The 10,243-nt window shown below is 58.4% G+C and overlaps 1 protein-coding gene across 1 annotated transcript; it reads left to right on the top strand.

The window, feature by feature from the left end:
• Positions 1-571: 571 nt before the first annotated feature.
• On the top strand, positions 572-9,857 carry DLL4 (delta like canonical Notch ligand 4). Its single transcript, XM_007460162.1, has 11 exons — positions 572-952; positions 1,064-1,333; positions 1,830-1,887; positions 2,672-2,935; positions 3,349-3,409; positions 3,497-3,627; positions 5,189-5,358; positions 5,538-5,757; positions 6,914-7,616; positions 8,126-8,234; positions 8,770-9,857. The coding sequence occupies exons 1-11, from the start codon at positions 887-889 to the stop codon at positions 8,773-8,775; spliced, it is 2,058 nt and encodes a 685-aa protein (XP_007460224.1). The 5' UTR covers positions 572-886; the 3' UTR covers positions 8,776-9,857.
• Positions 9,858-10,243: the final 386 nt, after the last annotated feature.

Below are 10,243 nucleotides of genomic sequence, written 5' to 3'. Positions count from 1 at the left end.
GCTGCGCGCGGGGGGGGGAGGGGGGCGGGGTGGTGGACGCTCACAGGTTGGGGGCCGACGACGCCAGGGCTCCCGAAGTTCCGGGAAGGTGAAGGAGACTGGAGTCCTTTAGCACTGGTTTCGCTTTCTGAGCTTAAGTTCTTTTTACCTTCTCCAGGGCTGCAGGTAACTAACGCCGGCCGCGGTCACACCGCCGACGGGGACTCCCCCGTGTCGCCGCCCCCACGACCATCCGGGAACCACTCACTCACCTCCCGCCCCATTCCCCCTGGCCCTCCCCCTGTCCTCCCACAGCCGGGGTCTCGGCCTGTATCCACGCGATTGCGGAGAACTGGTCACCTCGGCACGCGCTGAGCTGGGGGACCCAGGGGCTGAGAGCGGCACAGAGGGGCGGAGACCTGTGCCTGACTGGCTGGCTGGGAAGGGGGAAGGCGGGGGCGGAGGCCTCCTCCGGGCGGCGCTGGGGCTGTAGCAGCTAGAGGCCCGAGGGGAGGGGAGAGTGACCACGAGTCTGAGTGACAGGCGGGTGAAGAGAGGAGCCAATATATATAAGGAAAGCTCCCGAGAGCGCAGGTTTCAGTAGCGGCGCTGAGCGCAGGCTGGGAACGCAAGGCCAAGAGCTGCAGCTCAAGCCGCCTCAGTGCAGTGTACCCGGACACTAGCCTGCTTACAGCCCCAGGATTAGTCCGAGGACACGTCCTCAGCGCGGCCGCCACCCAGCAGCCCTCACCTGGATTACCTACCGTGGCAGTTGGAGCGGAGCTAGCGAGAAGGAGAGGCGGGAGGAAAACCCCGAGCGGAGCCTGGCTTTTCAGAGACCCCTCTGGCGGTTGGACGCGCGGGAAAGGTTCACAACCGGCGGGTGGAGAGAGCGACGCCCCAGGGAATGGCAGCCGCAACCCGTAGCGCCTCTGGCTGGGCGCTACTGCTGCTGGTGGCACTTTGGCAGGAGGTAACTTCCCGCGCCCCCTCCGCCCCCTCCCACCGTGCCCTGGGCCTGAGCCCCTGGCGTCCACCGAGCTGACCACTCTCCTTCTTCCTTCCCTCGGTCCCTGTGCAATAGCGCGCGGCCGGCTCTGGAGTCTTCCAGCTGCAGCTGCAGGAGTTTGCCAACGAGCGCGGCGTACTCGCCAGCGGGCGGCCGTGCGAACCCGGCTGCCGGACCTTCTTCCGCGTCTGCCTTAAGCACTTCCAGGCGGTCTTCTCACCCGGGCCCTGCACCTTCGGCAGCGTCTCCACGCCTGTGCTGGGCACCAACTCCTTCGCAGTCGGCGACGACAGTAGCGGCGGGGGACGCAACCCTCTCCAACTGCCCTTCAATTTCACCTGGCCGGTGAGCACAGCCTGGGTGCCCTGGGAGGTCACGAAAGCCGAGAGAAGGGGTTTCCCTGGGACCAAAGCCTTCTCCCTAGATTGCCTCGCTCCCCTCCAGTAAAAGGGGGGGCACTCTCTTCTGATCCTTCTTTCCGACTCTTTCCTGGGACCTCACCCTCCTGTAGGCTCTCACCAGTCTCTCTCTTCCCTGTTCTACGCTCCATCTTCTCCCAGCGCTAGGGATACGATTTTCATCACCTACAACCCCGGGGCGTGCTCCATCTCAGAAAGACTCCCGCGTACATTCCCTCATCCCTCAACTCTCCTCCTACCCGGGGCTCTCTCGCCTTCCTAGCTCGCGCGCGATGCTGAGTGCAGACCCGTTACATAGACCCGGGCGCAGTAACTGTATCCTGCAATTAGATTAATTAAACCGGCTGCCGAAAGGCACCCCCACCATCCCCTGTTCATCTCGCTCTCTCTGTCTTTCCCCGCCCCCTCCTTTCCGTTCCCAGGGTACCTTCTCACTCATCATTGAAGCCTGGCACGCGCCAGGAGACGACCTGCGGCCAGGTGAGTAGCTCGCTCCGCGGCCACAGGGGGGCGACACGGCGCAGCGCCGAAAGAGTTAATCTGTAATAGGCGGGGGAAGTGCGGGGTGGGGGCGTGGGGGGCAGGACGCTTAGCTAGGCCGGGAGCTGCGCCCCGCGCTGGACGCTCGAAATCCGCCCGCTGCCTGGACTCTGAGCACAATTGCGTTTCCTGCGGGTTATTTTTGGCGTGGGAACGCGGGGAGCACGGCGGTGAGAAAGGCCGAAGCTGCCAGCGCCGCTGACGGGCCCCTTCCTGTATTTTACACCTTTCTCGAATTCCGCTCCTTTGGAAAGGGAATAATGGCTTTGGGATGTTGTTCTGACACAGAGGAAAAGGATATTTCAGCAGCACAACAATTCTCACTTTGCAAAGGAAAAAGAAAAGCATTACCCATCTCTGAGGGCAGAACCCCTGAATGGGCACCAGAGGACCCCTTGCTCCCAGGGTCCACAAAGGTCTGGAGAGCTTTTCTTTTTCTTTTTTCTTCCCCCCCCCCACCATTTTGACCTCTTTTCCTCTTTCCCCTGCCTATCTGCCTCCAGAACATTGGGATATCTTAACATCCTTCTATTGTCCCCTTTTTGAATGGTATCAGGCCCTCTGCACATGCACACACAGAGCAGCTAAGCAGTGGGACACTTGGGTTCCTCTGGCCTGCGTTTGCTGGCAGGTGGGGTCATCTGGACAACTGGTTTGATCCAGCAGTTGCTGGCACTCTTGGGGACTGGCTGCCCTTCCTTGACCTGGCCCTCTGCCCCTTCAGAGGCCTTGCCATCAGATGCGCTCATCAGCAAGATCACCATCCAGGGCTCCCTAGCTGTGGGCCAGAACTGGTTACCGGATGAGCAGACCAGCCCTCTCACAAGGCTGCGCTACTCCTACCGGGTCATCTGCAGTGACAACTACTATGGGGACAGCTGCTCACGGCTATGCAAGAAGCGCAATGACCACTTCGGCCACTACGTGTGCCAGCCAGATGGCAGCCTGTCCTGCCTGCCCGGCTGGACTGGGGAGTACTGCGAACAGCGTAAGCAGCCAAGCTCCCACCTGCCTGGAGGGGGGTCCCCGGAACAAACACAGTGGCATCTTTTCGGCTGCAGCCTGCCTCCCTTGGAGAGCGGGTCTGGGCTGTCCACTAACTGGGCCTCAGTAACAGCTGGGGATGCTTAGGATGGGCTTGGACTCTGCCCTCCCTCTTCTCAGTGCTCCTCCCCATGGTGCTAAAACCCACAAAGACCCCATAATTGCATTCCATCCAGCCTGAATTCTCCTTCCCTGTGCCATCATTTCTCTTTAAGACATCCATGGCTCCTCTGGGAAGCCAGGAGTGGGAAGTGAGCCCAGGAGAGCTGGGGGGCACCCCCAGGGCCAGGAGAGGGAGAGTGGGACTTCAGAGTCATTGTCATCCCACCCTCACCCAGTGCCGCTTTCTCTCCTCAGCTGTCTGTCTTTCAGGCTGTCATGAACAGAATGGCTACTGCAGCAAGCCAGCAGAGTGCATGTGAGTAGTGGACAGGAAGTGGTGACGGGGGAAGCCGTCCCCTGTCCAGGCCCTCACCTCACCCTCAGCTTCTCTTTTGTTTTACAGCTGCCGCCCAGGCTGGCAGGGCCGCCTGTGCAACGAATGCATCCCCCACAACGGCTGTCGCCATGGCACCTGCAGCACCCCCTGGCAATGCACTTGTGATGAGGGGTGGGGAGGCCTATTCTGTGACCAAGGTGAGTCAGGGCAAAGAGAGGGGACGGAGAGCTGGGCAGGGCATGGGAACCAGAGTTGTCACTTGGACCCTTCCTACTCGATGACTGCTGAGTCGGCTTTCCCATTATCCTTCAAGGAGCTTGGGACTGTAAGGATCTTAACAGCTGGCTTAGAACGAGATGGTGGGTCCTTCTTCCTTAGGCGCTGGGGAGGAAGGGTGGCTGGAGAAGCCAGGAGGGTGACAAGTCGGCAGCCTGAAGGCTGCATTCATAAATTCCAGCAAGGCCAGAGAGGGGGATGCCGGGCTCAGTTCCTCTTTCTACCTTGTAGTTACCTATTAACCCCCTAAGTGTTTGCTTACCTACCAGGGCTGTTTGAGCAGCTCTCCCCTAAACAGCTGTCTGGTGGGGTGTGCCCACTGGCTGCCCTGAGGCTGTGGGTGAGCTGGGCCTCTGGGCGGAGTGACATCTAACCGCCTTCTCGGTGGGGCAGAAACAGCCTCCCTTGTTTCCCCCAGTAGCACTTGCCAGGCAGCTGCCCAAGCCCACACTGTCTTCCTGGTGTTCAGGGGGCTGGTCACTCTTCTGGCTGCACTGGGGTCTGCCAGCCCCAATGATGGGGGAGGGGGCCTTTTTTCGTTCATCCTCATAGCCAGCTGCAGCGCGTGCCTCCCATTTTCAGGGTCAAATGGGGTGGCTGCTGCCATGGAGACACCAGCACAGGCCTGGGTAGGGTGGGCAGGATGCTTGCCAGGATAGAAAGGACTTGCCTGGGCCCTGACTTGCTGGCAACAAGGGGCTTGGAATTCAGCCCCTGTATTCTTCGTATGTGTGTGTGTGTGTGTGTGTGTGTGTGTGTGTGTGTGTGTCACTTTCTATCCCACTGCAATCCCCCCAAACACACACACACACACACAGACACACACACACACACACATACACATACCTGGTTCCTGCCCTCTCTCTTTCCTCTCCCCACATTTGCTCCCAGGTGACACAGTCATATACTCATCTTATTCAAACAGAGCCCTTACAGTCCCTGTATTTGCTCTGTCTGGTTTTCCCTCCCTGTCCTTCCCAAATAAGAAAACAAATACTTATATTTCAAAACACCCTCGTAACGCATTTTGCTTTAAAAAAACGCCTGGCAACCACTTATCTTGGCTCTCGCCTCCCCTCTACTCTTTCCACCTGTTAAAATTGTAGCCCATTTCCAGGCTTACCTCAGCTGCCCCTCCTCCACGAGGCCTTTTCTGACTTCCTCCTCAACATGTGGTCTTGCTGTGCCTCCTCTTCTTTACCTTAATTCTCCCCTGGCTGCAGTGCTTGTGAGCTTACCTTTGGGCAGTTAACTGTGTCCAACTGTGTTTTTTCAACTCTGATTGATGGTACTCCTCAGATGTGGTTCTAGGTGCTTCAATATACCCGATTTCACTGGGGGAAGAGGAAGGGTATTTGGGCCCAGAAGACTTTGAGTTGAACACTCTGGGCCAAACATGGACAGTGAACTTGCACCCCCAGGAGCCTGGAGATTGGGACCACTCTTTGGCTCTGCTCAGCCGGTCGGTTCCTGTCTCCGCAGATCTCAACTACTGCACCCATCATTCCCCGTGCAAGAATGGGGCGACGTGCTCCAACAGTGGGCAGCGGAGCTACACTTGCACCTGTCGCCCAGGCTACACTGGCGTGGACTGTGAGCTGGAGCTCAGCGAGTGTGACAGCAACCCCTGTCGCAATGGAGGCAGCTGTAAGGTGAGGCCTAGGCCAACGCAGGAAGGCAGAGTTCTGGCCAGGCGGCGCCCAGGCATCCCCTCCCCAGGGGGCCAGTGGATGTGTACCTGTGGGCAGGCATTGTGGGCAGGTGGGGCCTAGCCCCCTGCCAGGAATCCCTGCCCCCAAGGGTCTGACTTTGGCCCCTTTCTGCTCTCCAGGACCAGGAAGACAGCTACCGCTGCCTGTGTCCCCCGGGCTACTATGGCCTGCACTGCGAACACAGCACCTTGAGTTGTGCCGACTCTCCCTGCTTCAATGGGGGCTCCTGTCGGGAGCGCAACCAGGGGACCAGCTATGCCTGTGAATGTCCCCCCAACTTCACTGGCTCCAACTGCGAGAAGAAAGTGGACAGGTGTACCAGCAATCCGTGTGCCAATGGTGCGTCCTGTTGCCTTGCTAACCTGGTGGACTGGCCCTGGGGCCAAGAGAACTTTCTGGTGAGGGAGGGTCAAGAGAGGGGAAGGGCCTTGTCTGTCACTCTGGGCAGGCTGAGACGGATCCCCATCTGCTCTGGATGGTGAAGAGCTTGCTTGATCATCTGGGTGGCTTTGGAAGAGGAGCAGGTTAGCAGTGGGTGCAGGCCTTTGGAGATGGAGCAGTATGCACCCTGCCTGGCTTCCATTCCTATTCCCATGTCCTGACCTGGCTGGGGCAGCCTCTGACCCTCCCCAGGAAGTCCTGGGCTAGAGAGAGGGACCTTGGAGGCCTCGTGTCCCTCCTTGAAAGAGGCTAGCACAGTGAGGGCCCTGCTCCTGGAGGCCTCACCTCACCCCACGGCTACAGTGAGCCTGGCACAGCATAAGGCGCCTGGAATGTTCAGCATTTTGGGGGGCACCAAGCATGTTGGTTATCTTTGTCTCCTTGGCCTCCTGGTGACGCTCTGTGAGGCAGGCAGACAGCACCGTGCAGGAGAGAAGCCTTAGGAGCTGCAGAGGGATTGGAAGGGCTGAGATGGAATCTGCTCTCTGGCTAATCACTTAGTTAACTCTCTGGAGCCAGTTTCTTCATCACTGAATGGGAAAATATAGAACCCGTCCTCTGTCTTTCATGTTGTGAAGATTAAATGAAACAAAAATAGATCTATCTGAGCATCTACTGTACACCAGGCATGTGCTCCTGCCTTCATGCATCACCTTACCTAACCGTCAGAGATCTCCTATAGAGGAGACAGCATTCTACTCCAATTTAACAAATGAAGAAATGAGGCTTAGAAATAAAATAAAGCAACGGGTGCCAAATCCCCAGCTAGAGAGACAGCTGAGATTCAAACCCAAGCATACCTGTTCAATTCTACTGTAAAGCTCTGTAAGATGCTGGTAGTTCTTATACACGAGCCCACTGAGGCGTAGAAGGCTCACCCTCAACTGCAGGTCTCCTGACTCTCTGTGCAGAGCTCTTTGTAGTGGGATCTGTGAATGCTGGCCGAGTTCCTGGATGACCTTGGTTCCCGGGATGGGGCACCCTCTGCATCGGGGGGTGGGGGTGGGGTGGGGTCCAAGGAGGTTGCTGACTTGTGGCCCATGTGTACCCACAGGGGGCCAGTGCCTGAACCGAGGTCCAAACCGCATGTGCCGCTGCCGTCCTGGATTCACAGGCGCCCACTGTGAAATCCACATCAGCGACTGTGCTCGCAGCCCTTGTGTCCACGGCGGCACTTGCCGCAACCTGGAGAACGGGTTCGCGTGCACCTGCCCTGCTGGCTTCTCTGGCCGGCGCTGCGAGGTGCGGATGCCCACCGACGCCTGTGCCTCGGGACCCTGCTTCAACGGGGCCACCTGCTATGCCGGCCTCCCCCCGGACAACTTCGTCTGCAACTGCCCCTACGGCTTTGTGGGCAGCCGCTGCGAGTTCCCCATGAGCATGCCCCCCAGCTTCCCCTGGGTGGCCGTCTCCCTGGGCGTGGGACTGGTGGTGCTACTGGTGCTACTGTGCATGGTGGCAGTGGCGGTGCGGCAGCTGCGGCTCAGGCGGCCCGACGACGGCAGCAGGGAGGCCATGAACAACCTGTCAGACTTCCAGAAGGACAACCTGATCCCCACCGCCCAGCTCAAGAACACAAACCAGAAGAAGGAGCTGGAAGTGGACTGTGGCCTGGACAAGTCCAACTGTGGCAAACAACAGAACCACACATTGGACTATAATCTGGCCCCAGGACCTCTGGGGCGGGGGATCCTGCCCGGGAAGTATCCCCACAGTGACAAGAGCTTAGGGGAGAAGGCGCCGCTGCGGATACACAGGTGAGCAGCACCTAGAGGCCCAGGGCTCACCAGGGACCCCCTCGCAGTACTGCCTGGGCTCCCCCAGGACCGGTGGGAGGCTAACACCAGGCCCTTGACTGCTTTTGAGCAAACAGGGGCTGTTGCTGCTGACAGGAGGATGCTCCGACAAGATTTCTGCCAGGCTCCCTTTGTCCCTTCTTCCCATTCACTGATTCATTCATTCACAAATGCCAAGTGTCCACACTGTGTCACTTGTGACCCCCATCTTCCCACGGCATGGCTTGCCTCCAGTGGCAAACTGGCCTTTTCCAGGCCTGAGACCCTCTGGGAAGGTTGGGGTCCTGTGGCTCTCTTAAGGCCTGTAGCTAACTGCCCGCCAGGCTAGCACTGGGCATCCCTAGTCCCCGTGTCTTCTCCCAGTCACCTCTGCCAGTTCCCTTTGGCTCTCCGGGGTCCCGGTTAGCGCCCCACCTCCCTCCAGCCCTCTCTTCATCTCTCCCTCACCGGCCTGTCTTGTGTTCCCTCAGTGAAAAGCCAGAGTGTCGGATATCAGCGATATGCTCCCCCAGGGACTCCATGTACCAGTCTGTGTGTTTGATATCAGAAGAGAGGAACGAATGTGTCATTGCCACAGAGGTGAGTGCTAGGCTGTCCTTCCCTTCTAGCATGTTCCCTCCTGCCTTTAGGGGGTGAGAAAGTGGTCCGGTTACTCTTGACCTTAGGGGCCGCTCCTGAAGGGTGGGTCGGAACCCCTCCTTGGCAGGCTGGGTTCAGTGGCTCTCGGATCCCTGCTGGCCTCCTTGCCACAGAGGGTGTGAAACAGGAGCCGTGGTGGTGAGCCAGCCCCGTCTCTTCCTGCTGTGTTAGTGCTGGGCTGGGCGGCCATGGCACCCGGCCAGCTCCCAGGCGCTGCTTCCCAGCTGCTGGTGGGTGAGGGTGGTTGCCTTGTGCCCCTCCTGCCCCTGCTCACTGGCTTCCTTCACTGGCCCACCTCATGAGCACTGTCTTCCAGGCATGTGTATGTGTTGGGGCAGAAGACTGGGAGGGCTTTCCCACCTCCTCTTCACCCCACCTGCCTCACTGGCTTCTCTCAGGGAGGCCCAGGGCAGCCGTGGAGGGAGTGCTTGTACCCCAGGGTAACCCACTTTCGTGCTCTCCACATGCTCCCCAGGTATAAGGCAGGAGCCTCCCCAGGACATCCCAGCTTTGCCCCAGCAGCTGGACCTTCCTTCTGCATTGTTTACATTGCATCCTGGATGGGACATTTTTTAATATGCAACGTGCTGCTCTCAGGAGGAAGAGGGAATGGCATGAACTGGACAGACTGTGAACTTGCCAAGAGATGCAGCACCCTTCCACATCTTTGGGTGTCTGTCTGGCATCAGATTGGCAGCCACGCCAGCCAGGGGAACAGAGGAGAGGAGAGGTGCCACTTGGACCCGTCCTGCCAGCAGTGGCCTTCAGAGGGCTCCTTTGGGGCTCTGGCCTATTTTCCAGAGAGAGTGGCAGTGGCCCCGTGGGGCCCGGAGCTGCTGTGGCCTCCACTGGCATCTGTGTTTCCAAAAGTGCCTTGGCCCAGGCTCCATGGCGACAGCTGGGTCCAAATCAGAGAGGAGAGAGGAGGCCAGTAAGGGCAGGGCCGTCTGTGGGCCAGGAAACCATCTGGTTCAGCTCTTGGCAGGAGTGTCCCTGCAGGTGAGGTGAGCGCCCTGAGAGGAGTGGGAGAAGCATTTTCTGCCCGTTCCTCCAGCCGCTGCACGTGGGCCTCGCTCCTAACACCATCCCTGCCTCTCCCTGGCCCAGGCTCTCTGCGGAAGGATACTGGTAAGCCTTACCTGGCTTCCACAGCCTCTGGCCCTGGGTGCCTTGGGCTCCTGTGAGCAGATAGGTGGAGGGCCTGCCCCTCTTCCCAGCCAGAGGCAACAGGCCTAACTGGGGAGCTCAGGGCAGTGATGATGGAAATTCCAGTGAGGGAGAAATTGGGTGCTGTCGCCACCTAGGACCTTTCCTCCCTCAAGCCCATTCCTAAGGCCTAGAGCCTGGGCTCTGCCCACACCCACTACTGCCCCCAGACTACCCTTGAAGCCGATCTTCAGAAATCAATAATATGAGTTTTTATTTTGTTTTTTTTTTTTTGTAGTTTATTTTGGAGTCTAGTATTTCGATAATTTAAGAATCAGAAGCACTGACCTTTCTACATTTTATAACATTATTTTGTATATAATGTGTATTTATAATATGGAACAGATGTGTACAGGAGTTTAGTACCTCTTGGGTCCTGTCTTTGTGATGGCAGAGTGGGAATCCTCCTGACTCCCCTTCTCATGTTGCTGCCGGCTGTCCCCCACACCCCTGGCACCTGGGAGCACTTGGACTTGGCCTGCTGTGCTCTAGGCCCTTGTCCTCTTCTAGTTCTTGGGGAACCTGGCCTCACCCATTTAGTCCCCAGCCTGGGCCAGCCTCCTCTGTCTTATGGCTTGAGGTTGGCTGCAGCCCCCCTTCCCCCTCATGCTCCCACCATTCCTTGGGGGTTATGCCCCCTTAACCTGAATCTATCCCCCTTTTCTCCCTTCAAGTCTGAAAAAGCTTACGGACACCCTAGTCAGCCTGGGGGATACGGGAATTTGGGGGAAGGAGACAAACCT

Source organism: Lipotes vexillifer, unplaced genomic scaffold (assembly GCF_000442215.2).
Source record: "Lipotes vexillifer unplaced genomic scaffold, Lipotes_vexillifer_v1.1 scaffold408, whole genome shotgun sequence".
NCBI lineage: Eukaryota > Metazoa > Chordata > Mammalia > Artiodactyla > Lipotidae > Lipotes > Lipotes vexillifer.
This window is presented reverse-complemented; position numbering and strand designations above follow the sequence as displayed.

What these genes read in the sequence shown, in the direction of transcription:
- DLL4 (XM_007460162.1), top strand. Translation starts at nt 887, where the DNA reads ATGGCAGCCGCAACCCGTAGCGCCTCTGGCTGGGCGCTACTGCTGCTG. An exon ending in TGGTGGCACTTTGGCAGGAG is followed by an intron (nt 953 to 1,063) that starts GTAACTTCCCGC and finishes CCTGTGCAATAG; the next exon opens with CGCGCGGCCGGCTCTGGAGT. An exon ending in CCTTCAATTTCACCTGGCCG is followed by an intron (nt 1,334 to 1,829) that starts GTGAGCACAGCC and finishes TTCCGTTCCCAG; the next exon opens with GGTACCTTCTCACTCATCAT.